Genomic DNA, 26,741 nt, shown 5'->3' on the forward strand with positions numbered 1-26,741 from the left:
CTAGGATTTCTAGAGGTTTTACATTTACAGTACAAAAGGCTATTTGTGAGACCTGTACTCAAGAGTGGCATTTGATTGATTGTACATACTCTGAGACAGAGAATGATTTAAATGCAAAGCATATTGCTGTAACATGGGAACAAAGGAGTGAAAGATACTTACTAATTAAAACATAGGATTTTTGATCCTAATCTCTGTCATTGTGGGGCAAATGAAGAGCAGTACTTGCAGTAATGAATGTTGGCTGGGGGGGGGGGTGGGGGGGTGGTTATCACAAGGTGCCAGTTCAGTAAAATGGAAAGTATTTCTAAAAGAGGTGTTTTTATAAAGAAAAACATTTTGTCATCAAAATACCCTGTTATAACATTTTCAGAGGAAAATTCTTCCACTTTCCTGTTACAAATACTTTCTCATCTTGAAATGTAACCCTGTTTATAGCAAAAAAAAAGAGAAAAAATGAAGAGCTTTTTACCTCCCAAATAAACCCTTCTGAATGACTGATTTGCTCAAGCTTCTTCATCATGAAAACTGTAAATATCTGAACACACACCAGGAAAAAAAACTCAGTATATTTAAAATGCTCTTGTCAAAGCAGAAGCTGCACAGGACAGAGTGTGGGGAGCCCTGGCGGTGCTTAACCCTTCCCTGCAGTAATCAGTCAGCTTTCTGTGGTCAAGGCACCATGGGGTGACTGCTCACTTGCCACTTAGACTAGCTGCTGCACAGCTCCCCCAGGGCTTTGCTGACACATGATGTGGCTGCTGGGGATAGGGACAGACACATCTGTGCTCCCATGGGCACTCCTGAAAGTGCACACACCTTCATGTCATGCACATGTAAATACCTTTGCAGGTATGCACATGTTACCTCCAGTTTATCTCTTGCCCATTGACCTTCGGGAGAACAAAACAGCCGGCAGCCAGCACTCTGCAAGTTGCTGCTGAGGAGGATAGTGCCCAGCAAGAGAAGAGTGACATGCTGGATGTGGCCAGCAGAGCTGCATGACTTTTAATGTCTGTATATTAGTATACAATTTAAACAAGTATTTGTGCCTACTTACTTATTTATCATAGTTTAACTTAGGGTTAATAACTCTTGACTAGCTCTGGGGGTATTTTTGGAATTAAACTACCAAAAGACTATTCATCTGACAAATCTATATGACAGGAAGAAAGGGCAGAATTGCATGGAAGAGTAAAATCTTCCTTCTCATTACCATTCTGCAACTTCTGAAATTTCTTTTACTTTCCTCATTTACAGTTGCTCACTTTTAATTCTGTTTTGGTTTAGGTTTTTTCTCTACATTCTAATCCATATGCTTTCTGTGCTTGTCCAGGACCAAGGAATGATATTACTTTACAAGCCCAGGGTACAGCATGTCATGACATTAACCACTGGAAATTCAAAATCACCCAGATTCAGAACCATCATAATTCACTGCTAAAGAGAATCTTTCAAAAGCTTCTGTCCCCATCCCTGCAGGGAATTTCACAACCCAATATTTCTGGATCAGACTTCATCATGCAGGTCATCATTTCAATTTATTAGTGCCTTGGAGCTTTTGGTATTCTCAGTTAGGATGGTGTCATGTCCATCAATCACTAGGCTGTTTCCACATTCCCAATTTTCTTTCACCTCCTTCAATCTTCATAAAGGTTCTATAACTTTACATGGGTGTGTACTAGCCACAGAAAACTCTTACTCATGTTTTAGGCACAGGAACTGCACAAATTATGAGGGCCTTAAGAAGCATTTTCATTCTAGATCCTGTATATTATTATTTGTATTAAAGGAGAGGTAACAGATCTACCAGTGTCTGTTTGAACTATAAGCATGGCAAACCAAAAAGCAATATGATGCTTTTCCTGGAAAGCTTATAGTTCAACCAGAAACTAAATGTTACACGTAATGAACAGGACCTGACAAAGAAAAGGGGAAAGCGGGACTCTAGAGTTATACTACTAATTTCATCATAGAAAACATTGGTCTGGCCAAGCGACTGAAAGAGCAATTAGATCAACACAAGGCAGACTTTGAAAAGAGCCTTGAAGGAAAGGGCAAGAATTATTATTTTCAGTGAGCAGAAAACATAACAAAAAAAATTAGCAAAAGGCTTTAAGGAAGGGGGAAACAAACTGTGGATTTCCCTGCTGCTTCCTCATCTCTCTAAAGGCGCAGCATAATCCTGGCTTTGAAAATATACACCACTGAAATCCCATCAAAACCCACACCAATCTAAGTATAGCACTTAGGAAGAAAATTATGAGACACAGCAGCCTTGAGACTACTGAATTTGCTGTACCAATTACCTATCTGCAATATTGCACATTCTCCAGCCAAATACCATTAGTGTGGTTCTCAAAGCAATTCACAGACACTTACATTCAAAGACTCAAACCTGAAGTCCAGTACTTCAGGTCCAGAGATAAGTAGACAAACAGTATGAAAGAGCAATCTGCTCTTTCTGCGAGTTTAAATAAACCCCGGACTCCACAGTTCAGGTTAAGATTTCTAAAGAATCCAAGCCAGGTGGATTGATTTAACACATCATTAAAAAAAACACCTGGGAAAGAAAAATATGTACATCAAAAACTAATCGTGAGACAATCTTCTCAGTGTAAAATAATTAGTGGAATGTGTGACATACAATACAGTTTCTGCATGTATACCCACACTGCCACCATCAGCCTTGCTTCCTCATTTATTTAGGTGAACCTGTGACTGGCAAACAGGCACTTACTTACTCATGGATAATAGTGGAGGTGCTTGAGCTGCTGGAAACTTCAACATTGCTGCAGAACAGAGTATGTGTTCATGCGTGTTTGTGCAATGGGTGCTCGCTGTGCAATATTATCTTGTCTCTACAGATAAATTAACTGCATCATGCTCCTGCCAGCTTGCTTTGTTTAGCCTTTACAGAGTGCAGAATACACAGAGTTTCTTGTGATTGAATCTCACATAAAAGGTAAACCTGAGAGTTTATTCTGTGCTACGCTATACATCCACCAAGGCAGCTAGGGCACTTGCTGACTTGATGTTGAAAAGAAGGCTACAAAATATACCAGGGAAATCTTGGAACGTCACTCACTTGACATAGTAATAAGAGCCCTGCATTAAGATGCAGAGCTGATTTCCCTGATCCATGAAATTGCCTGGATATTAAAGTTTTTCTCAAACAGAATCAGCACAAAACTCTCACCCTCCATTCCTGGCACAAGGACACCGTGGGTTTTCTGTTCACCAAGAAAAACAGAGCTCAAAATTGCAGAGATAAGTATTTTTTAAGAGAGGACCTTAAGATACTTTCTTTCATTTCTCAAGTAAGAAGAAATAAGTATTCAAATTGTCTTTAATGCTGGAAGATGGTTATGCTTGCTGACACATTCCTCAGAGATGTTCAGGTTCTCTGTTACAAGTTTGTAAAATCGTCTCTTCCAATAAAACACAAAGTATGTAAGTCTGTGACCACCTTTGGAGGCGGATGTTGTGCCTCTTATAAATAGGTGAAAGGGCTGGAATAGACACAGTCTGAGGACAGCTATGAAAAATATTATGAAGGAATATATTGTATTATTTTATGGTCTGAGACCCAGGACATGGGTCAAAATTCATTAGCAAATGTCTATTTCGAGCTGCTAAAGGGTAAACAAAGACCCATCTACACTTCAGAAGTATTAGTGAGCTGAGGATCAGGTATAATTTCTTCCAAGGACCCATCCAAGGCAAACACACAGACTGCAATAATGGGGGAGGGACCATAACCTTACCTACAATGCAGTCCTGCAGGCTCTGCTAGCTTAGATTCAAAGTAGGACAGTTATCCACAAGGAAAGGAACACAGTAGTAATGGAGCTATGCGTTAAACAGCTTCCCATTAGGTAACTAGACAGGTTTTAGTCCAAGAGGCTTTAAAGAATCCTGACACTACAGTACATGATAAATCTGACTGAAACCTGCCCGCACCAGCACAACGAACATGTAGCAGGGGCAGACAGTCTCACCACTGATTAATATCCAAAATCATACTGGAAGGGTAAGCTCTTAGACGTGGCGCATGCATTGCACACAGAATTTTCGTAGCCTCCATAGCAAAGAGAGGCTCAAGCTGAGGTCTAAGATTTTTCCTGGACATGGGTTTCCATTCCTGGTTGACAAAGAATTTCCTAACCTTTTTCATGTAAAACTTCTCAGGCAGATTTTGTCTTCAGCTAGATGATAGTTCTGCCCATTTTGTTGTAAAACTTTGCACTGACCTGTTTAACAGCCAGTACTATTCCCCTGCTTCCTGTAATTCTTTTCCTACACAGCACACACAGTAGCCTGTATCTATACAGGTATCCAGAATTACACAGCACATGGAAAGGACTCCTGAAGCCACTTGATACATGATCCCATTCAAAGCAAGAACAGCTACACCTAATTAGCCCCTGACATATGCTTGCCTACACTACTGAAACAGAGTTTCCCCAAACTCCCAGTGATGTTTTCTGTGAGGCTTTCCTATTTTTACTATTAGAATGTTTTTCTAATGTTTAGCCCATTACAGAAATTTTAATTAAAAGTTCCCTTAGAGGAAGACAGCATTACTGTGCATTGTTGTACATGAAAACACGCACAGAAACACATGACACATTGAATTTAAGGTTCCTAAATTATATGTAAATAACACAGTAGGTTTTCAAATTTTCTGATTCAAACAGTTTAAATGGAACCATCTATTTATGTATCTACCTGATTTCCAATTTAAAGAAGATCTTGATCATAGTAATTTCTTCCCCAATTCAAGTTTTGAAAGCTCTCAGTTCTCTGAAGAGAATAACTGTTGGCATTTTTAGATGACAAGCATTCCAAAGTGAAGATGATAAGCATCCCAAAGTGAAGATGATAAATTAGTGTTGTCCAATGATGCAGAAAAGAAGACAAATGCAAACTGTTAATCTCTGATTTAAGAATAAACACTCTTTATTACAGAATCTAGGGGCTCTCAGCTGTAAGGCCGGGTCATTTTCATCTCGCTGCTTATTAGAAGTGTGAGAAGGAAGCACAAAGGGTGGCTACCATTTTACAATATATTAGACATATTAACCCTTAATACTCTTTGTCTCCAGGAGGAATAAAAAATGATACAGAATCTCTTGCCTTTTTTAGACCTACATAAGCATTTGTTACTGTTCACAGTCACAGAGGATGCGAATTTTTACATCTATTTTTGCTTATTCATATTAGGAAGTCTTCAAAAGTTTAATATAATCATTCCTGTATCATTTTCCTTACACATAAAAACCAATTGTCCAAGTTAGTAAAAGAAATCCTGTGATCTGCTTCTTAAAACATGCTGGTCTTAATGACAAAACTTGTATCAGAATGTATTTAAATATAAATATTTCACCTATCAACAGGCATTCCCAGTGAACCCCACCCAAGGCACTCCAAGGAGGAACCTGTTTTGTCATAGTACTGAAGTAAATTCTATTACATTCCTTCATCACTCCTCAGCTTCTCAGAGCTTGGGAATTTTCTGATTCCTTTTTCCCTCTCCCCATTACCTTTCTTCTATATATTCAAGGCAGGCAACAAAAAGAAGTAGGAAAGATAAGGTCAATGCAGCAAAGTGGAAAGAAGTAAAATGTTTCTGTACACCATCATTTGCTTGTTAGTTATCTTAATCAACCCAAACAGCTTCTTTGAGACATCTAATTTGAATTCACAAAGTGCTAACCCACAGCCATATTTGACTTTCCTTTGATTCCAAACGTGAAAATAGCCTTTATCTAATGTTCAGGCATAAAATCTAACTACACATGCATTTGCAGTATGAGACAGTGAAACATGGCTGAAGAGTCATCTTAGATGTTATCTATGTTATTACTTAAGTGGAGAGTATAACCATAAATCCTTCTCTTCCCCTCCACCCCCATCTTTTTTTCAGAAGTACACTTAAAATCTGTGTTTAAGCTTCACTAGCCCCATTACATTTGAACTTCAGTAACAAGAATGTGATATGAATATACAGAGAGAAAGCTTAGACAAAAAGGTATGTTTTCATAGTGTGGTTCAGTCTGTTCCTATAATTAGCTACAACTCATTAGGCAATAAAAAGACAAACAAAGAGATTATGAATAGAAGGGCAATATTTTCTCCATAAAACAAACAAAAGGCTTAAACAGATGCCTCTTTTCTAAGGCTCTTCTTGCATAAATACACCCAGCAGCTTAGAGATGTTTTTATGATTGAAATTTTTTTTCCTAGAAGGAAAACCTGTAAACATTATCCTGTGCAAATTCAATAAAAACTATTTACAGCTATTGTACCCTTGGGATTTTTTAATCTCAAGTATAAAATAATGATACAGCAATGGTCTGCAGATGACTAGCTTTGATTTTTTTCTTAGTTCTTATAATTGTCTCTTAATTTGTATTCTACATAATAAACACTCACCTTCACCGTCTGTCCAGCTTCAGGACCATCCTGTAGGCAAAGAGAGAAGTTTCAGGTTAGAGGACGTCACAATGATCACACAGGAATACAGAAAATCTTATTCAATAATAATTTACACTGAATTGTACTGTATGCTAATTTAGCATATTTTCCTGGGCGCCATTCAACACAAAGGTTTTGGACAAGTCATCTTTCCATCTCAGGCCATGGCAAAGTGAGAGCCACATCTTAAGACCATAAAACCAACAGTTGCCATTTTTCATTCTTTCAGATCATGTTTTTGAATAGTTAGATTTCTGATCCTGTAAATATAAAATCATACCTGTGAGAATTTAATCAAAGAATGCTTGCTTAAATTCTTATTCTAATGAAATAGGCTTAGTCTCCTGATTTCTTGAAACAGAGCTCTTTTTTTTTTTGGCCTGAAAGCACCCAGCAAAAATAACTGAAAGGTCAGAATTGATAACATATTTACATGGCTACATCTCTCTGCCTTCAAATAAATAGCTGTGAGCAGGAATTACCCATTTCTATCACAAGCAGTGGGTTACCTGCTGAACAGCGTGATGTGGCTGCCTTCTCTAGGTCAATCCTGCAAAGACTTCTTTGAAGGAAGAGTATTTGCTGAAATACTAACAAGCAAGCACTGCATTTGGGAGCATTTGCAGGCTTATTCCAAAGTTTTGCAGTTAATTAATTATCCACACTTTGCTGGTTTGTCTTTTAGGTTTCTTTCAATGGCAAATCTGGCAGACTGCAATGCAGTCATTGTGCTGCTTTTTTATCATTATTATTTTGCATTTATTGCCCCCTGAAGTTTGAATGTCCTTTTGTCATTGGGCTAGGGAAGAAGGTTGAAAGCTTGGTAAAACAAACCATTAAACCTCTTTTAGTTACCCGGTTTACAAACCTGAACTGAAATGGTGAGTGAGGTGCCGCAGAAGTGTTTCTCCACCACATTGCCAACCCTTTGTGCCACACAAAATAAATCCGCCACTTCCTCAGGACACAAGTCACGGAAACGCTCCACCGGCCGCAGAGGACAAACAAGGACATCTGAAGGTGTTATTGTCAAGGCACAGATGCAAGTTTGAGTGATCCAGAATGAAGTGTCGCAATCCCCAGCCCATACCCACTTCTGATGACCTTTGAATTGCCTAAACTCTTCTCCAAGGATTATAGCTACAGCAACCACAGCACACGGCTAAATACAGAGAATCATATGATACTCAGATGCTTTGTTCAGAAGATTCCTCAAATCCCTCAGATATGGGCAAAATGACTAAATTAAGCTCCAGCAGGTGTCATTGCTCTTGGCAGGGGGGTGGGAACTACATGATCTTTAAGGTACCTCCCAACCCAAACCATCCTATGATCGTGTGATGTGTTAAGAGTGAAACATCTTAAGGAAATCAAAGTTTTCAGACTCCACTTTGATAGGGAGATGCTCATATTTAACACCTCTGAAAGTCTGAGACATTTCCTTTTGTGATTAAAAATGGAGGAAAGCCAAAGGAATTTATGATGGGTCTGCTTGTATGATCTGAGACAGCAGTTTTACAATTCTTTTCCACATATGTGGTATGTACTTTTGAGAATCTTGATCTTGCACCTCTAATTTTAGGTACCTAAATGTGAAAAGCTGACCATAAGTTTACAATAGCAGATTTCTTAATTCTACATCCCATTCAGAGGGAACATTCACCTGTTAAAAATATTATGTCCTTAGAAATACATTAAGATAATTAACATTATTCCCTTTTAAGCACAGTGTTCACAACACTATAAATACACTTTGGTTTTATTCTAGCTTGGTGACTGCACTTCACAAGTCAGTGAAATGGAGCTACAAAGTACACAATAGAAGTACACAGACACTATTCACTATATCTGATCTGTTGTGCTCACAGAAATCAATAACTGCCATGATTCCTCACTTGAAAGTTGATTTTGTAACATTATCAATAAGGTCCAGAATAGCAGAGTTTCAGTTGTACAAATCTAAAAGGCAGGGACCTGGGACTTGATTCTTATTTCAATTCCCCTCAGACAGGACTTTTTTTCTGACATACAGTATTGTGTTTGCAGTATAAAGACTTTAAAATCACCTTTAACACCACTTGAACTTTCATGAGCAAGGGCTATGAAAATTAACAACTTATTTTTTTCAGTATTAAGGCAGGTGTTCAAAGGACTAACTCAAGAAAATTAAGTTCCATGCCATTGTATTAGTCATCTTTATTTTTATTGCATCTTGAAGCCTTCAATTATTCAGGAATATTTTCTGTACTCCAGGAAAGGTAACTCGCAGGTGCTCTGTAGTTAACAGGTTCACACAAAGGTTACATCAACCTGATTTTCAAGACTCACATTTGGAATAAAGATGAATACATTCAAGAGATGGTGTCAGAACTAGATGATCTTAAGGTTCTTTCCAACCTAAACCATTCTATGATTTATTTCCATAAACAGAGAGACAACATGTTTACCTTCACTTAGTTTATTGTAGGCATTGCATTTATAATTATGACTGGAGAGAAACCCAGACATCTTCTGGAAGTGAAGAAGTAGGGTAGGTTTCGATCATTTTCCAGAGTCCAGATGAGGACAGACAAGACTGTAATGGGTATTTGCTAAAGCCGGAGCAGATATTTTGAGCAAGCTCCCAGCAGAAGAGGACAAGACTGGCCCCCTGGATGTGGGTATTAATCTGCATTGAAAATCTGCCCTCTTTCCCCCCCATCAGCTATGCCATCAGTATTCTTTTCTTCTTGTTACAACTTACGGTATTAAAGTTTAAGAAGGGAGAATTATGTATTTAGAAAGCAGGTAATTGGAAATAAACCAATCCTGGATGGGGACAAAAAGCCTAGTTTTGTGGGGTTTAGTTCTAAAATACTGTGCCTGTTGGCAAGCTATTGGGCATAATAAATCTCCTGTAATTCATTTGTGCCTTCCCAGCACACTATACAAAGCACCTCCATAAAGGATGCTATTGGCTCAACTTAGGGCCCAAGGGAAGTGCTGGAAACTTGCTTGGCAGACCTGATTTCCATACCAGGAATAAAGGAAAAGAAAACTAATTAATTTTACTCATAAAAAGGAAATCCATGTCAATACTAAAACAGGAAAAAGGACATTCGCTTAATCCGAGTTCATTTTTCAAAAGGAGAGAAGGGAAGCTTTTACCCTTAGGGCATCTAATACTTAAGTAGATAATTATCCTTCTTCTGCAGCACTGCTTTATTATCATGGGTCAATGAACCATTTATGAATGAAGAATTTCACTTCACTTACCTCTAAGCAAAACTGCTGGTTACATTAAGACAAGTTTCCTTTTCTCCATCAGAATTTTTTCCCAGCAGTTTCTCACCCTCTCAGTCTCGCACATGCCAAGCAATTGCTTGCTCTCTATCTAGCTCAGGGCCACAGCCACAAGTATGAGTTTTTGCATTAATCATGGATTCTTCACCCTCCTGTTAACACTGCACTACTTGCCACTGTGATGCATTGTGAAAAACGTGGGCTAAATGCTGCTTGGGAGAGCTTTTTTTTCCATAGCACACAGCAGAGGGAGAGTGTGCTGGTTGTGACCAAGACAGGACATCTGTTTTCTCTTCTTAATTCTGCCACTAATCTGCTCTGTCATCTGAGCAAGTTGTCTCTGTACCTTTCTTTCTCTTCTATCACATTTTATCTGTCTTATCTGCTTAGATAGCATTTGCAGTTGGTGCAGTGGATGTTTTCCTATTAAGCCACGAGGCTCTTTGCTTGTGTGGGGCTGCAAAGCACTCCCACAATATCAAATGATGTGCCCATAAACCACGTTGCTCTGCAAAAAGGATTTTCACTTCCTCCTTACATTACCAAGACTCATTTACAACTCAAACTAGATTTTAACCATATTTCTGTCTTTCAATGGTGATAAATAATTCAAAGGCACAATCACACACTGGAGCATCTTTACTGAACTTTCCATCATTTCAAAATAATTCTACAAAGAATAGTGACAGAAATTCTGAATCAGAGCTAAATTAACATAAGAATGTAATTAGGACAACATTCAAGTTATATTTAACTATGAATACATAAAAAGGCAAATGTTTAAATGAATGAATAGATCTGAGGTCATTAGGAAAACAACCATCCACTGCAACTTTGAATCATAGTTTATGACTACAGTTTTTAACAGTAGGATAGTTTTTAACTTTGTATCCTGATCAGATTTCAATCTAGATAAATGCTCAATTCACCTCAAAATTCTTCCTAAGTTTAAAATTAGATAAACTGTTCATTGCTTTTTGCAACTACCCACTGCAAACACTGCTATGAACTACTACTGATGTGCTTCAGGTGACTGTGTATTAAAGGTGCAAGTGAAGTGAGTCTGTACTTATGTGTATGTGCAGTTACTCCTGAGACAGAAGCAGCTACTGCCACCTGAGATGCCTCAGGGCATACAGCTGTCACTCCAAGAAGGGCAGGAGTCTCCCATATGCCTTTTGTCCTATCTGTCAGCCAGGTGGGAAGCCTCAGCCATCTTAGGCTACCTGAAATAGCAGTAGGTGTCGATGTTTGGACAATGGCCCCCACCTTTACAGAGTGGCTTAGCAGAACAAGGGGCTGATACCCAGCAGACATACTGTATGAGTGAAGACAGCATTCTGTCTTCAGAAAGTTTGAACTTTATGTTTCCTTTCTCTAACCACCATAATTAATAACGTCATTATTTCTTTATTCAGTCTGAACTGCTACTGACTGATGAAGTTTCTATTTTTAAGCTTTGATGTGCACAGATGTTATTTCCTTCAAATTCTCTGAGTCAGTTCACATCATTAGAGTATATGCAATTTAATATGTCAATTTTAAGGACTGGAAAACCTTTACATCTTATTATAATCTGTGGTCATATATTCCCCTCTCTGGATCTTGCAGGAGTCTCTCAACAGCCTTACTTATTTTCCTAATACCTACATACGCATACACAAATCAACATGCATACCCTCACACACGCTAAAAGCTCCATTAAAGATTCATTAAACAATTAGGAACGTCAGTATTTTCCAAAGGCTACCAGTAGATAGTAGACTAAAACTCCAGGTATATTAGTGGAAGTGCATAACCATAAAGTAGCAGTAAAGCAACACTCGGTCAGACTCAATACCCTCAAGCTGGCCTAAAACCTAAAGGATAACCTATGATTTCAACAAAATCACTTACTCTTATATATCAGGTACAGCAGACCCCTCCCTGCACAACCTTGGGAAGGCTGTTTAACGCACTGAAGCCCGTGAGCCTCCTCCATAATTCAAATTAACAGCCTCTGCCTGTTGGTCCATTAAGATTGGAAAAGTCCATACTCACAGCCAAGAAAGAATGGTTCAGCAAGTTTCTCCACATCGGCAGATCAAGGATGCTGAAACACATGTGCCAGCTGTAGCCCTCAACAGTCAAGGCTGCACACATTAATGTAAATCTCTTTTACTCTTTCATTGCCTTTTTTGATCATAACGACTGGAGCCCTGTGAGACTGACATTCCAATGCAGTTACTGCAATGTGCTTCTCCAGTGGGCACTTTCAAACCTCTATACAGTTGTGCCAAGCACAGGTACAAATTCTCAAGGAAATAAGTATTGAAGGATATGCTCACACTGGAGATTATGGGGCACTATCAAGAAGTGAGCATTTGTTAAGCGCATAATAATTTTAAGTTGATCAGAGAGGAGAAAGAGCAAAACACATGGCCAACATTTGCATGCTGACCACTTCAAATGCAATCTTCCTTCCACTAAAACACAGAGTGGAGGCTGAAATTCAAAGGTACAGTAGCAATTTTTATTTGCTTTATCTGAATTTTGACTTTGAAGCCTAAATTACTGTAATTCTCTATTTAAGATCTAAGACAGGCTCTGTGCTCCCTTTAATGGGATTCTGATCAACCCCACAAAGTGCCCATTATAAATTTTCACACACAACATCAAGGTATACATGTTCTGTAGTTCTGAAATGTTGGGAAAACGGCCTTTTGGGGAGGGGGGGGGGGGTGTTAAAAAAAGAAAGAAAACAAAAAAGAGAGAACTCCCCAAGATGTTAGAATTCCTTTCATGTGACAAGCAGTAGAACCAAACACAGCTTTTTCCTGGTTAAGCCCATTAATTTGCTATATAGTCAAACTTTCTGTTTTGACTTTTGTTTTATTCCTGAATCTGAACTTCAAACAGAACAATTCAAAGCTTTATAAAGGAAAAAAATTAAAGGCTTTCCAGGTAATGACATTCTAACAATAGGAATAGGGAGGGTTTTTTTTGTCTTTTCGAGGACTCACTTAAAAATCTTAAAATTTACATGCTTTCTTAATATGTGAGGCCTTAAAAAGAACAAAATACAAGGGGAAAAAGGCAGAACATCTTAAAGTGAAAAAGTAATTGCTTCTTTATGAAGCTCTTGGGTTTAATCAATAGTGTTAATTTTCTAAGCTATTTGTTACAAAAGGTTTTAACGTAGGAAAATGATTTAGTTTCAATGTGTAACATGGTCAGGAATCCATGGCTCACACTGGGATGGAAATACTGCTCCTACTCAGGAGACTTTTTAGAAGTCTCTTACAACAGCTTGGGAAAATTATCAAAACTGACTTTTTTCCTAATGTGGCCCAAACTACAGTACCTATGGAGACTTAGCATTACTTCACACATTTCATAAGCTTGAGTGAATAATTTAAAGTCTCTCCCTCCCAGCTGAAAACACCCCTATCATTTACAGAGCAACTCCTGTCTTGGAGATGAGGAGGGCTTTGCTCATTTCAGGATTAATACAGACTGTAGCACCATAGACTCTGCCACCATCTAACAGCAGAAAGCATTTGAAAGACACATAGAGATGGCATTCCTTGAGCATGAGGCTCCTCAGCCGCCAGTTCAGCCCCTCAGTGAGGTGGGAAGACACCTTGATGGGGCTGCTGGGAGCTCAGAGGCCAGAAAAGCCAGCTGCAGAAGACTGTAATAAATGATTATTTCTAACTAACTCATGTGTCTGTATGAAAGACCCCTTCTGCACATGACAGGAATGCAGAAATAATGTGCTGTGGGAAGCTGGCTGAGAGATTCTTCTTTTCTTATACTCTATTTTACATGAATTTGCATCAAGTGCCCCAAGCAGAGAAGTCAGATGAAGCTTCAGGTACTAAAACTCAACACAGTGTTGTCCCCAGATTCAACAGAGGAGCACAGGCAGGGGTATTAACTTCATCATTGCATCTAAGCAGAAGTTTTCTTTGTTCAAAAGCTCTAACTGCTAAAAGAAAGAAGTCCCACAGCTCAGAAAAACACACAGGAGACTGCATGACAAATAAAATTAATATAACTGAAAAACAACTGCCAGTCATTGAGCTTTTTTTCTGCCCTTGAACAATTCTTCACATTTTGAAGGCTATGGGAGCAATTTCTCCATGTGAAGAAAACAATAATGGTCAAACAGACACTGCCTATAAAAGGAATTAAGAAGGAAGCAAGAACATCTGAAATAGAGCATGTATGTACAGAAACAAGGCATGAAAAAGCCTTTAAAAAGGAATCAAATACTTATTCTGATTCATTACGACACCAATACATCAAGGCATCAATTCAGTCCTCACTAAACCCACTGAATTAGCATGTACATGAAACTGCAGTAGCTCAAGAACTGACGCTTCTCCCCTAGGACAAACCTTATTCAATAAGAGGGAGTGACTCACTTTTGGAAGGAAATCCATAGAGGCTATTTGCATTAAGAGTGAGCATTCATAATAGGAACTGGTGGAGCAGCACTCTTTAGTGGGTTTTACATGTACAACTTGATTTAAATATATTTTAGAAAGCTGCTTTGGTACAGTACAGGACATAGTACATCATGGAATTTGCTGGTCTGGGAGAAAACTTAGCTGTGAATGATAAAGATGATGAAGAACCAATGACAATGCAGTAAGATTACAAGAAAAACTTAAAAATTCCTTCAGACTATCAGAACCACACAATTTTTTTATCTTGCTATGCCACAACTTAGCATTAATAAAAAACTCATTAAGACAAGTTATCTAAGCACAGTTGATCCTGATAAGGCAGCTTAGTGCATGTTTACACTAACACAGAAGACCAGATTTATGCAATAAACCAGAGAATTAGTGATTCCAGCAGAACCAAGAGCAATCAGTATAAATCTTTGACATAGATCCCTCTGCACTATTACTGCACTGGTTTAAGACCATACCGCAACTTTTATACAGTGGAATTTTTAACTCTACCTCATCTTCTCATCCCACTGAAGCTACTTAAAATAATTATTCATGTCAATGAAAGGTGCAAAAGTTCCAATAAATGAACAATAAATAGTATTTTACATCTAATGTAAATATAGTTATGTCTTAACGTTTAAATCATGCTATATAGCACACAAAAGTACAAAGTACTGCTACTCAGAGTACAATGACTCCACAAGACAGAGGGCCACAGCAGGGAAACGCGAGATTCAGAACTGTACACTTTTCATTTCAAACAAGCCTTTCGGATATTTGATATTCTCTTTTAAATGCCTTTAGGGTATGTCAAGTAGGTCAACTAAAACCTCAGTTCCTTGTAGCAAGTGGTATTTTACTGTAGGATTCATCATTTTCTGCTAGTTACTGACCTCAGGGGCAGCCATGGGCAATAGCAGGTGCTTAAGTGGAACCACCATGAGAACAGCCATAGGAGAGTTTGTGGCTCAAAAACATGCCTCTGATCAAGTTCCATTTGGTGGAAATTTCTGCAGACCTAAAACTACATTTGTAACAGGAATCATGATCACATTCTAGAATCACATTAAGCTTTTGATGTTGGAAGGCTGTCCTGGGTTCAGCAGTAGCAGTCATTTTTCTCCCTTTTAGTAGCTGGTGCAGTACTGTGTTTCTGACTTTCAGCCTGGGAACAGCACTGATAACACCGATGTTTTTAGTTGCTGCTCAGTAACATTTACTCTAACCAAGGACTTTTGGTGTCTCATGCTCTGCTAGGGAGGAGGGGAAGCTGGGAGGAAGCAGAGACAGGACACCTGACCTAAACTAGCCAAAGGGGTATTCCATACCACAGCACATCATGCCCACTATATAAACTGGGGGCAGTTACCCAAAAGGGTTAGATCACTGCTCAGGTCAGGCTGGGTATTGGTTGGCGGGTGGTGAGCGGTTGCATTCTCTTCCCTTGTTATTTCCCTGATCATTATTGTTATCGGTGGCAGCAGCAGTGATTTGTGTTATACCTTAGTTACTGGACTGCCCTTATCTCAACCCATGGGAGTTACATTCTTTACATTCTTTCGATTCTTCTCCCCAGCCCTGGGGGGGGGGGGGGGGGGGGGGAGGAAAGGAGGGGGAGTGAGCAAACGGCTGCGTAGTACTGGACTTAAACCACGACAAAGGCCCAAAAGCAATAACCAGTGGCCAGATTAGAAATGTATAAGTCCCAGTATGAAGGACTTCATCTGCAACTGTCATAATGCACTGAGAAAAGCTGGGGCTTTATGGCAGTGAAATACTTTGCTCTTTAGGAAGTTTCACTCCTCCCATCCTCTTCTATATTTTCCCCAGAATTAAGTTACCCCAAAGAAGGTTCTCTCAGACATGATGCTAGAGAAGCTGCTATCAGATTCACTTGCTCCAACTACATGGTATCAATGGTAGATTATTCAGAGCTTTACTCATAATCTTTATAACTCTGCACTAAGTCTATGCTGAGCAGCACAGAGAAAGACAAGCTTGTGGTAGCACATGCCAGACCAACAGTGCCTTCACTTCATAACCAGCGAAGCATCTGCTGGAGCAAAGCAGTACAAGATCAATTATCAGAGTACCACCAGGGACAATGAATATGTTTGGATAATCAAGGTTTCAGGTAATGAAGGTAATTTTGAATGTAATTGATAGATAATAAGGAGTATGAATAATAGGGAGTTTCAGAAAACTGAATTTGGATAATTCAGACTTTCTTACACCAAGTGTATTCCTCAAAGAATACTGTAATGTATGCTAGGATTGTTGAAGTTTTCAAATGGAATAAACCACCTGATTCCCATTAATTCTTAGAAGTGGTTTTCTACCTAGTTCTGTGAGGGCATTCAGAAAACAGCTCTGTTTAAAGTCAATGGAGAGCTGTGTCTGTCTTAAGCTTCAAGCTCTCATGGCATATTTTAAATGCTTAGTTACTGCAGTTGCTTCTAAAGCATAGTTGCTTCTAAAGTTCCATAGAATTACTTCGTGAGAATAGAATGAGCCTAAATCACAAAAGAGAGAAACTTTCAAAAAACAAATACTTCCTAAAACCCTTTGCAGGAATGGCTTAGCCCTCCTTAAGATCATCAGCACCTTTAGGAACAGTCTGAAAAACAAAAGAACCTTCTATCTGCCTATGAAAGAGTTGCTCGGCACACTTGCATGGCAAAAACGAAAATCACTTGCCCTGCAAGGTCACACCTTTGCTGCTACACCTAAAAATGTCCCAGTGTAATTCCGTCACTTCCTTTGAATGCTTAGAATTGCAAAGTCCATGATAAAGAACCTCGATGAATATCTTTACCACACTGGCTAATACACAGTTGAAGTAGAGATGACTTTGCAAGTAAAAGAGTTTATTACTCTTTTACTACTTTGCTGTTTAGCAGGACCTACTTAAAACTGTTGAAAGCCCAAGGAGTTCTACATTATTCACCAGTGAAGCCCAGGAGTATGCACATATCCTTTCATGCATTCAGGAGACAGTAGCAAGACAGGGAATCAGCCTTCACTCAGCTGCAGTAGAGGGAAAGGGGGGTGGAAATAACCAAAGACCCTGTGTAGTGCTTTAAGCTGAAATTCAGAGGCAGTCCAACAGGAAGAGAAATTATTTTAAGCTGCTGTTCTTTAGCCACTCAATTTTGACAACTTATTTCACATCTGCTTTAACACAAAACGCTCAATACCTACAAGATAGTGCATGTGTCAGGGCAAAATGCTCCCAGGGGTGCATTTTCCCTCACCTGCCAGGGGAGTCAGTTTTGGGTAAGTCATACTTAAGGCCTGAGAAATTCTAAACCAGATGTAGAGTACATCTTCAACACGAAACTATCTGTATGAAGCCGTCCTTTCAATACGAAATAAAACTCAAGCAGAGATGGTAAAACACAGATTACAAAGGACCCAAGACAATAAAAGCTGTAAAGGAGGAGGGAACCAGGAAGTAAGGTCTTCCCTGTTTTTCACTTGCATAATAAGCCCTTTTGGATAGGGACAACAGGGCCCTGTGTCACAATTGCCTCTGTAGATGCTGCTCTAATACTATTATTGTCATTAGTGCTCGTTCCCAGCTCCGCACATCATAGCTAGACACTTCAGCATGCATGTTACATAAATTCATACTCTCATCCAGGACTCCTGCAATATGAACATGAGAATGAAGAAGACAAACTAGCAGTTTAACTCTGAATAACCTTATTTCATGTGAGTGTCATCTGAAACCATTACTTTAATATGATTATCTTTTTTTATTATTTCCTTTCTGTGGACTTGGATAAAGACACAACTGAGACTATCTCAGACACAGTCATTGGCATCATTACAGTCTTTCTACTGTCATCAACAGAGATCAGATCTGTAAATCAAGTTAGACTGTAAGGGCTACTGAAGAGCAAGCACTCTTTATCATGCCATTACATAACCCAAGCTATCACTTCCTCTGACTCACTGAGAAAAACAGAATGTTTTAGTTCCTTTGCATAACCAGAGTTCTTAGTGCACAGATTATTGGCTTAGTGGGGTTTTATTGAGTCCCAGTGTACCAGGGAATTTCTTAACCCAGGACTTCTTAGAATGATCTAATTTCATGGTTCTTTTTATTGTCACAGTCTGTGATGATTTGCAAATCCACAACCAGCATTTGCTTAGCTCCTTCACAGGTGCTCAAGGAGGGAGAAAACATTTCCCCCCTTGTTTGCCCTCTCACAACCCATAAGTGCAAAACCCCCTCACACACAACATGACCAAAAACCCTGCAGGGTTGAATGCAACAGGGAGTTGTGTGGCACAGTGTTGGCTTTCTGCGCACCAAAGTATTTCTACATCAGCTTATCACCTTCACAGAATCACAGAATTGTTTAGGTTGGAAAATACCTTTAAGATCATTGAATCCAACCATTAACCTAGCGCTGTCAAGTCCACCACTAAACCATGTCCCTAATGCCGCATCTACACATCTTATCTTTAAAATGAGGATGGAGATCTTCCTCTGCTGCTCTCCACTGCTCTCCACAGACAAAAGTACACATTCTCAAGGAGCCAAGTCCATCAGACCAGTGATCTACAGGAACAGGAGTCTCCAAGAGCAAATATGGATCTTGGTCTGCTGCACAGGCTAATAAAAGCCACTGATGTTTGTTTTCTTTTTCTATACTACTGCAAACAGCCAAAGATGTTCATTCCTAGTACAGGGTCACTGCTGGGAAAAACAAATGTTCAAATGGTCCAAAATAGTGGTGTCACGTAACTGGAAAGGGGAGACCCTGAATGCCTTGTAGTTGTGAGATCAACAACAAAAAAAACAAACCAAAAAAAACAACTGAACAAAAGGTGCAAAAGATGTTTGTTCCTGTGTCTCTGCCTGTCTCTGCCCCTCTTTGGGTTTCTGCTCAGTAGAGACCCGAACCTGCTCTCTGACTTTCCACTCTCTAATCCAATTTATTGAGGCCCAGTTGCATAGGCCGAAATAGAATCATCCATATGAACAACACCTGCATGAAGCTCTCTGTGAGAGCTGTACAATGCGAGGACAGGGTTCAAGATTATCAGATGCTTTAGGCTGAGGTCCACCAAGGAAGGCATCTGATCTGTAGCTATCATGAGATGGTCGAGTTCGAGATCCTCAGGACAGTGAGAAGAGCGTGCAGCAAGCTCACTGCCCTGGACTTCAAAAGAGCAGACTTTGGCCTCTTCAGCAACCTGCTTAGTATGGTTCCATGGGATACAGCCCTAGAGGGCAGGGGGGCCCAAGACTGCTGGTTGATATTCAAGGATCACCTGCTACAAGCTCAGGAGTGTTGCATCCCAATTAAAAGGAAGTGCAGCAGCGGGGCCAGGAGACCTCCATGGATGAATAAGAAGTTGCTGAGGAAACTTAGAGGGGAAAAAAGAGGCTTATAAAAGGACAGGTGGCCTGGGAAGAATACAGGGATGTTGCCCAGGAAGCTAGGGACCAGGTTAGGAAAGCTAAGGCCCAGTTAGAATTAAACTTGGCTAGGGATGTTAAGGATAACAGGGAGGGATTCTACAGGTACGTAGCAAATAAAAAAAAGATTAGGGACAACATAGGCCCCCTCCGGAAGCTATCAGAAGAACTGGCTACACAGGATTTGGAGAAGACTGAGGTTCTAAGTGACTTCTTAGCCACAGTCCTCACTGGCAAATGCTCTGACCACACTTCCAGAGTCTTGGGAGGCAGATGCAGGGACTGTGAGAATGAAGACCTTGGGCCCACTGTAGGAGAGGATCTGGTTTGAGACCATCTTAAGAACGTGAACGTACACAAGTCCATGGGACCTGATGAAATCCATCCATAAGGAGCTGGCGAATGAAGTTGCTAAGCCACTGTCCATCATATTTGAAAAATCATGGCAGTCAGGTGAAGTTCCTGATGACTGGAAAAAGGGAAATATAACCCCCATTTTCAAGAAGGGGAAAATGGATGACCTGGGGAATTACAGGCCAATCAGTCTCACCTCTGTGCCTGTCAAAATCTTGGAGCAGATTCTCCTGGAAGGCATGCTAAGGCACATGAAAATCAACAAGGTGCTTGGGGACAGCCAGCATGGCTTCACTAAGGGGAAATCCTGCCTGACCAATTTGGAGGCCTTTTATGATGGGGCTACGGAACTGATGGACAGGGGTAGAGCAGTTGATGTCATCTACCTGGACTTGTGCAAAGCGTTCGACACTGTCCCACACGACATCCTTGTCTCTACATTGGAGAGACATCAATTTGATGGATGGACCACTCGGTGGATAAAGAGCTGGATGGATGGCTGCACGGAAAGAGCTGTGGTCAATGGCTCAATGTCCAGCTGGAGACCAGTAACAAGTGGGGTCCCTCAGGGTTCAGTGTTGGGACCGGTCTTGTTCAGCATCTTTGTCGGTGACATGGACAGTGGGATTGAGTGTCCCCTCAGCAAGTTTGCCAATGACACCAAGCTGTGTGGTTCGGTTGATACCCTGGAGGGAAGGAATGCCATCCAGAGGGACCTCTACATACTTGTAAGGTGGGCTGATGCCAACCTTATAAGTTTAACCATGCCAAATACAAGGTCCTACACCTGGGTCAGAGGAATCCCAGGCACAGCTACAGGTTGGGCAGAGAAGAGATTCAGAGCAGCCCTGCAGAGAAGGACCTGGGGGTGTTGGTCAATGCAAAATGAACATGAGCTGGCTTCAGTGTGCGCTTGCAGCCCAGAAAGCAACCGTATCCTGGGCTGCATCAAAAGGAGCGTGACCAGCAGGTCGAAGGACAGAGCCTTCGGTGGCATGGTTTAGTGTGAGGTGTCCCTGCCCATGGGTATGTTGGAACTAGATGATCTTAAGGTCCTTTCCAACCTTAACTATTCTATGATTCAATGACCTGATGGTCCTTCAAACCTTACATCTTACCTCTTCCTTGTTAATGGGTATTTCCCTTGCTGCTGTTGGAACCAGTGTGGGAATCTGCAAGACCATTGCACAGTGCAAATTACTCACAGGCTTAAAAGACTCACTGGAGCAAGTTCTGAGTAGCTGTTAGCACTTCACAGCACGTTTACATACCCCCATAGACTTGGGCTGTGATCTCTGGTTTGGACCTCTCTGTGTTACCATAATGTAAGCTGATAACAACAGTATGTCGCTGTGCTTGTTGCTAGCAGACAGCTCCCTGAAGTGAAGAAAAAAAAAAAAGATTTAAATCTGACATGTTACCAATTTAAAAAAAAGAAAGTAAATTTATGCCAAAAGAACTCCAACAAAGAAAGACAATAGTACTCCAACTGCATCCTGGATGTGAGGGAGAAAATGGATGTTGAATTTGCCATCGCAAAGTTTGTTTCAGCAAATAAATTTCTACATTTCTGTGTTTCTTCTTTAAATTACAAGCACACAGCATTTCTTGGGGGTTTATGATCACCATCAAAGCTGTCTTGCTGAGAAAAAAGGATGTCTTTCGCTCTCTGAAGGTCACAGAGTAGATATCCCATGTCTAGGGGCTGAAAGAGCAGGATCATTTGGTACTCCTCCAAATGAAAGCATCTCCACTGTCATTTGTTCAGCTTCCTCTCGTGAAGCTGCTGGAATTGAATCACCCAGCGATCTCCCAACATGTCACTGATGGCTGTGGACAGTTATAAAACTCATGTCTGGCAAAAGTGATGTACACACTTGTTGCTGTGCAAATTAAGCATGTTCTCTATAGAGCCCCCTTGAACGTGCCTGTCTGCACTTCACATGCAACCCCGTGCTGATACTGACCACTGGCTTGAGAAACACTTGTGAATCATTTTTCCTGGGCTTTGCATTACAATCTTAGGCTTCTTATCAGGCCAGTCAGAACCTGGCTGCATGTCACTGATACAGAATGGAAGACTCAAGAGATGCCTAAGCGGAAGCAAGCAAACCAACAGCAGTATAACTAAGAAAAGGCAGAAAACACTGCTTTTCAATTGTTTATAGGAACTTAAAAGTTTTCTTCAGTTATAAATCATTCTGAGCTACCAGTCTGCCTAAGGATGACTGTGCTTTTGAAGGTGAAAGCTTGATGATCAGACCTTGGGTGATAAAAAGAATGTTGGTTCCACTACAAACAAAGTCGATTGCAGAGGAGAGAAAATGGTGTCCAAGAATAGGATAGATCAGGCTGAGATGTTTTTGCCATGCAACTAGTAACCAAGAGATAAAAGTGCTTCTATAGGATAGATTTTCAGTAGCAGAGAAGTCAGCTCTTTCAAGCCATATTTGTCATCAGAAAGAGTAAATAAAACTTCCCTTTGACTATCACTTTTTTTGGACATTTGATTAGAATGGAAAGTTATTGAACAAAAACCCCAACTTCTAAAACAAACTTAAAAAAAATAGTGATTCTTAAACCAATAGTGAACAATTTAAAAAGCCCTTGCCGCCAAGATAACAGAATTGTACTTTTACTACTAATTTGTAAGTGCAAGATAAAGTTATCAATGGAGATGAGAAGCCAAAGAATTACAAGAGGGAAGGGAAGCTGTTCTGTAGCAAAAACATGCTCAGGATATCCTCAAAAGAGGAACCAAAAACTGATTTAATATTGCTTCAATGTCTTCGGTTCCAGAAGCAGCTCATCAGACTGTGTGAAAACAAAGAACTGGCTTATAAAACTTTCAAACAAACTATGTTTAGAAAGCATTAAAAAAAACCCTAAAAATAAAAATCAGCCTTTTCCAAAGGTGAAAGGAGTGATTTTTATGTAAATATCCCTCAATATTTGCCACCAAAACTTAATGATTTTGAAGTGAGAGTTTTTTTTTGAATAAAAATTTTATCTCTGCTTTGATGAAATGAGATGCCAGCTGCAAAGGAGCTGCTGTCTCCTTTAACACGAGTTAAAAGGATGGAAAATGGAGCTTGTGCTCACAGGTAGAGCTGACATCACACATGTAGCACAACTTTGACACATAAAGCTCCAGTGGCAGCAGCTCAGACATCAACAGGCCTACATTTAAAATTAAACACTAGACTTAGTGGCAACCTCTATGACCTGAAGTGCTACAAAATGCATGTAACACTCACATACTACTTTTAATAATTTGATGTTTTCCAGTAAGAGAAGGAATAGGGAGCCAATGTTTGAATAAAATAAAAAGCATACTCTGCTACTAAGAAAGAATGGTCAAATTGGTGTCATTCCACATGCTTTAAACTTCGATCAGTTTGTTCAGATCAGCGTCTTTGCCCTTAGGCACCTTAGATGGTTTCACCTGACCCTTCTATAGCTAGCAAGGACTGAGAAGGAAAAAAGCACCACAAATTGCCCCCAGTAACTATGCCTCCCTCCCCTACCCTCATAGAAGGGATAAGCCTTCCCTGCTCCCTTCTTTCCCCCCCAGGTCCTGGAGGGATGTGGAGGAGAACTGAAAGAATGTAACTCCCACGGGTTGAGATAAGAGCAGTCCAGTAACTCAGGTATAACACAAACCACTGCTGCTGCCATCAATAATAATAATGATAAGGGAAATAACAAGGGAAGAGAATGCAACCGCTCACCACCCACCGACCGATACCCAGCCTGACCTGAGCAGAGATCTAGCCCTTCCAGGTAACTGCCCCCAGTTTCTATACTGGGCATTACGTGCTATGGCATGGAATACCTCTTTGGTTAGTTTCGGTCAGGTGTCCTGTCTCTACTTCCTCCCAGCTTCCCCTCCTCCCTGGCAGAGCATGAGACTCAAATGTCCTTGGTCAGAGTAAACATTACTGAGCAGCAACTAAAAACATCGGTGTTATCAGTGCTGTTCCCAGGCTGAAAGTCAAAAACACAGCACTGCACCAGCTACTAAAAGGGAGAAAAATGACTGCTGCTGCTGAATTCAGGACAATATTCAGAACTTCCTCCTTTCCCAGTAATTTTGACCTCAAGAAGTACTGGAAAATTCAAGACTTGCTCACACTCAGAAAACTATCCACACTTCTAGATGCTACCGGCATTGCTCTGCAATAGTCAACTGCTAATTGATTTCCTTTAAACTTGTGTAAGCTATAGACACATAGATGTGTACATGCACTGAAACACAGTGTGTTTCCTTGTTCAGAACTCTGGTATCAAAACTCCTACAGTCTTCCCGAGTGCACTCTAGGACAACTTACAGGATATAAGTAAATCAGTTTTAACAAAGCAGGAGGTGTAGCTTCTATACCTGCATTTAGACACCTGACTCCTCTGTTTGCATACTGTAAAGATTTTCCAGAAATAATAATCCTAATAGGTGAAGGACAAAGTCATTAAACGTCAATTTGAATACACCAGAGAACACAATGTTTCCCCAATGGCAAGAACAATGCCGAAGAATGCATCTGCACTTAATGGCAAGCGAAACGTTGTGGAAGCAGATGCCAAGAAAATGGATTTACCTTGATTCCATTTCCTCAAGCTGAAGGATTTCACAATGGTTTTCTGAAACATGGCTTAACACTGACAGCCCGGACAACAGGCTTGGCTGAGGAACTGGGACATTTGCATCTCCTTTCTACAACGTACTGGTGTAGGTGATGGCACGCACATCTGGATCACTCACCTCGCCTTGGGCATCTCAAGGAATACACCACGCATGTGCTGCTGATTTGCAGGAGGTGATGCCCAGGGAGTGAAGGCATCCTCCAGTGCAGGAAGAAGGATGCAGCAAGGTGGGGATGCAACCTTCACATTGTGCATTATGCCCTAGTAGTGACCTAGTGCATCCTCCCAGTGCTCAGAGACCATCTTGCAGCACAGATCATGCCAACAGAAAAACACAAATGAAAAATCTAACATACAACATATCTTTAACTACAGAAATAGATGCATGCACAGAACAAGTCCCTCTAGAGCTGTCAAGCGAGATTTGAAACCCAGTTTCTTTGGCACTGGGCACACAAATCTTCAGCAGCTAAAGATCTTGACTGATGGTGGGAGCAGCACAGGGATAATGTTTGCTGTGCACACAAACCTGCAAAAAGCAGAAACGGTTTGGGGACTTCTGCTGTACAAAATAGTTTTACTATTCAGAGATGGTAACCCTTGAGATAAAAAAAAAAGAAAAAAGAAAAAAGGCAAAAAAGTTTCCAAGATTACAACTTTTTCAGATAAGAGAAGGCTTATAAAAACCAACAGCAAAAACTAGAGAAGAAAGGACCCTGGTATTCATCCATCCTGCTCCATATAATCCCCAAACAGGCTGTGCGCAATAAGGATTCTATTATTACTTAATATTTTTGCCTTACATAATTTAGCACAGCACTGGATGTTGCAAAACCTTTTAACCCCTGTATTTTTTTCACTCTCCATTTACAAACAACTGGTGACTTTTCTCTATGGAAGCAAGGTACACAAGATCACAAGTTTGGTAGCATTTCATCCCCTCATGATAAAAAAATCATGAAGAATTACCTAAAAAACAAACCAGGAGAAATCATTAGTGCTAGAGCTTCAACAGAGGGCAACAGAGATGGCCTTGCTTGGAGCACAGCCCCTCACTCAAAAGGAAAATCAAAGAATGTCTACTGCCTCTTTTACAAATGCAGTTCGGAAGGCACAAAGAAGCGGTTGTAACACCATGTCAGGCGATGTAAATATGCAGGTATGTGTCCAATTACTTCAGCTTTAAAGACTGGTTTAGTCTAACTATTTACAAGCAGATGGGGTGCACACAGGTTCTGGTACCCGCACTTGATGTATTTACCTTTGAAATCTGGCACTGCTGGTGACTGTTGTTGTTCAACCAAAGTGTGTGTATGCAAAAGCTAGATCATTTTCATCGTGCTGTGCACTGTATAGCTGCGCCTTTCAGTCTAAATATCTATGCTGCTAAAGATAATGCCCTTTTTCTTTTGAAGCAGAAGAGTACAAACCTCAAAGGTTCATTTCTTTGCAAAGACTAAGGCCCTAATGAGCACAGCCAACACACCATGACACCAGCTCCAGAGTTACATGCAAATATAGCCAAGGTAGATCTTTGTCAATACATCTCATAGCAGAAATCCACACTGCAGAGAATAAAGTTGGTATAAACTATACCTTCATATATTACTTCACTTTGAAAGAAATATTGGTGACCTTATCCAGCATGACTGTTATAACGGTAATAAAACTGAATCTTGGAAGATTACACTTCTGGTCAAAGTAGTAAAATGTGACCTTATGTTATTCAACATTGACATTTATTATATTAATTCAGACACAAAAACTGCATTAAAATGATGTTAAGGGTCTGGCTTTCAAGCACAACAGTTAAGAAATTTGATCTGTAAGTAAGACTTCTTCACCAACTCTTCATTTCACGTCTCACATTGCAACACATGTAGCACAAAATCCTTAGAGCTGCCCAGAGGATCTCAAATCTCGTAGTTTGAGCTCCTTGAATAAAAATCTGCATGTATCTCAGCCACAAAGAACATGTCAGGGGTGACACAATGTACTGCATCTCCAGTGTTCATACATGGTGGCCTCAATGTAACAAAATAAATCAAAACCACAGAATGAGGAGATAATCTTTGGATCATTTGGGAATAAAAAGGGCTAAATGC

General features: G+C 40.2%; 1 protein-coding gene across 2 annotated transcripts in view; it reads right to left on the reverse strand.

Annotated features, from left to right (window-relative positions):
• The window catches only part of FHIT (fragile histidine triad diadenosine triphosphatase), a 426,835-nt gene that overhangs the window by 153,396 nt on the left and 246,698 nt on the right, over positions 1–26,741 (reverse strand). For both annotated transcript variants that reach the window (XM_061472872.1, XM_061472871.1), the window contains exons 2-3: positions 7,349–7,494; positions 6,439–6,468 (exon numbers count right to left, since the gene is read on the reverse strand). In XM_061472872.1, coding sequence (XP_061328856.1) covers positions 6,439–6,468; positions 7,349–7,494 — 176 coding nt within the window. The remainder of the gene's footprint in view (positions 1–6,438; positions 6,469–7,348; positions 7,495–26,741) is intronic.

This window comes from Pezoporus flaviventris, unplaced genomic scaffold (assembly GCF_033815535.1).
Source record: "Pezoporus flaviventris isolate CSIRO_AGI_PZ_B2104156 unplaced genomic scaffold, CSIRO_AGI_Pfla_v1 ptg000073l, whole genome shotgun sequence".
Taxonomy (NCBI): domain Eukaryota; kingdom Metazoa; phylum Chordata; class Aves; order Psittaciformes; family Psittacidae; genus Pezoporus; species Pezoporus flaviventris.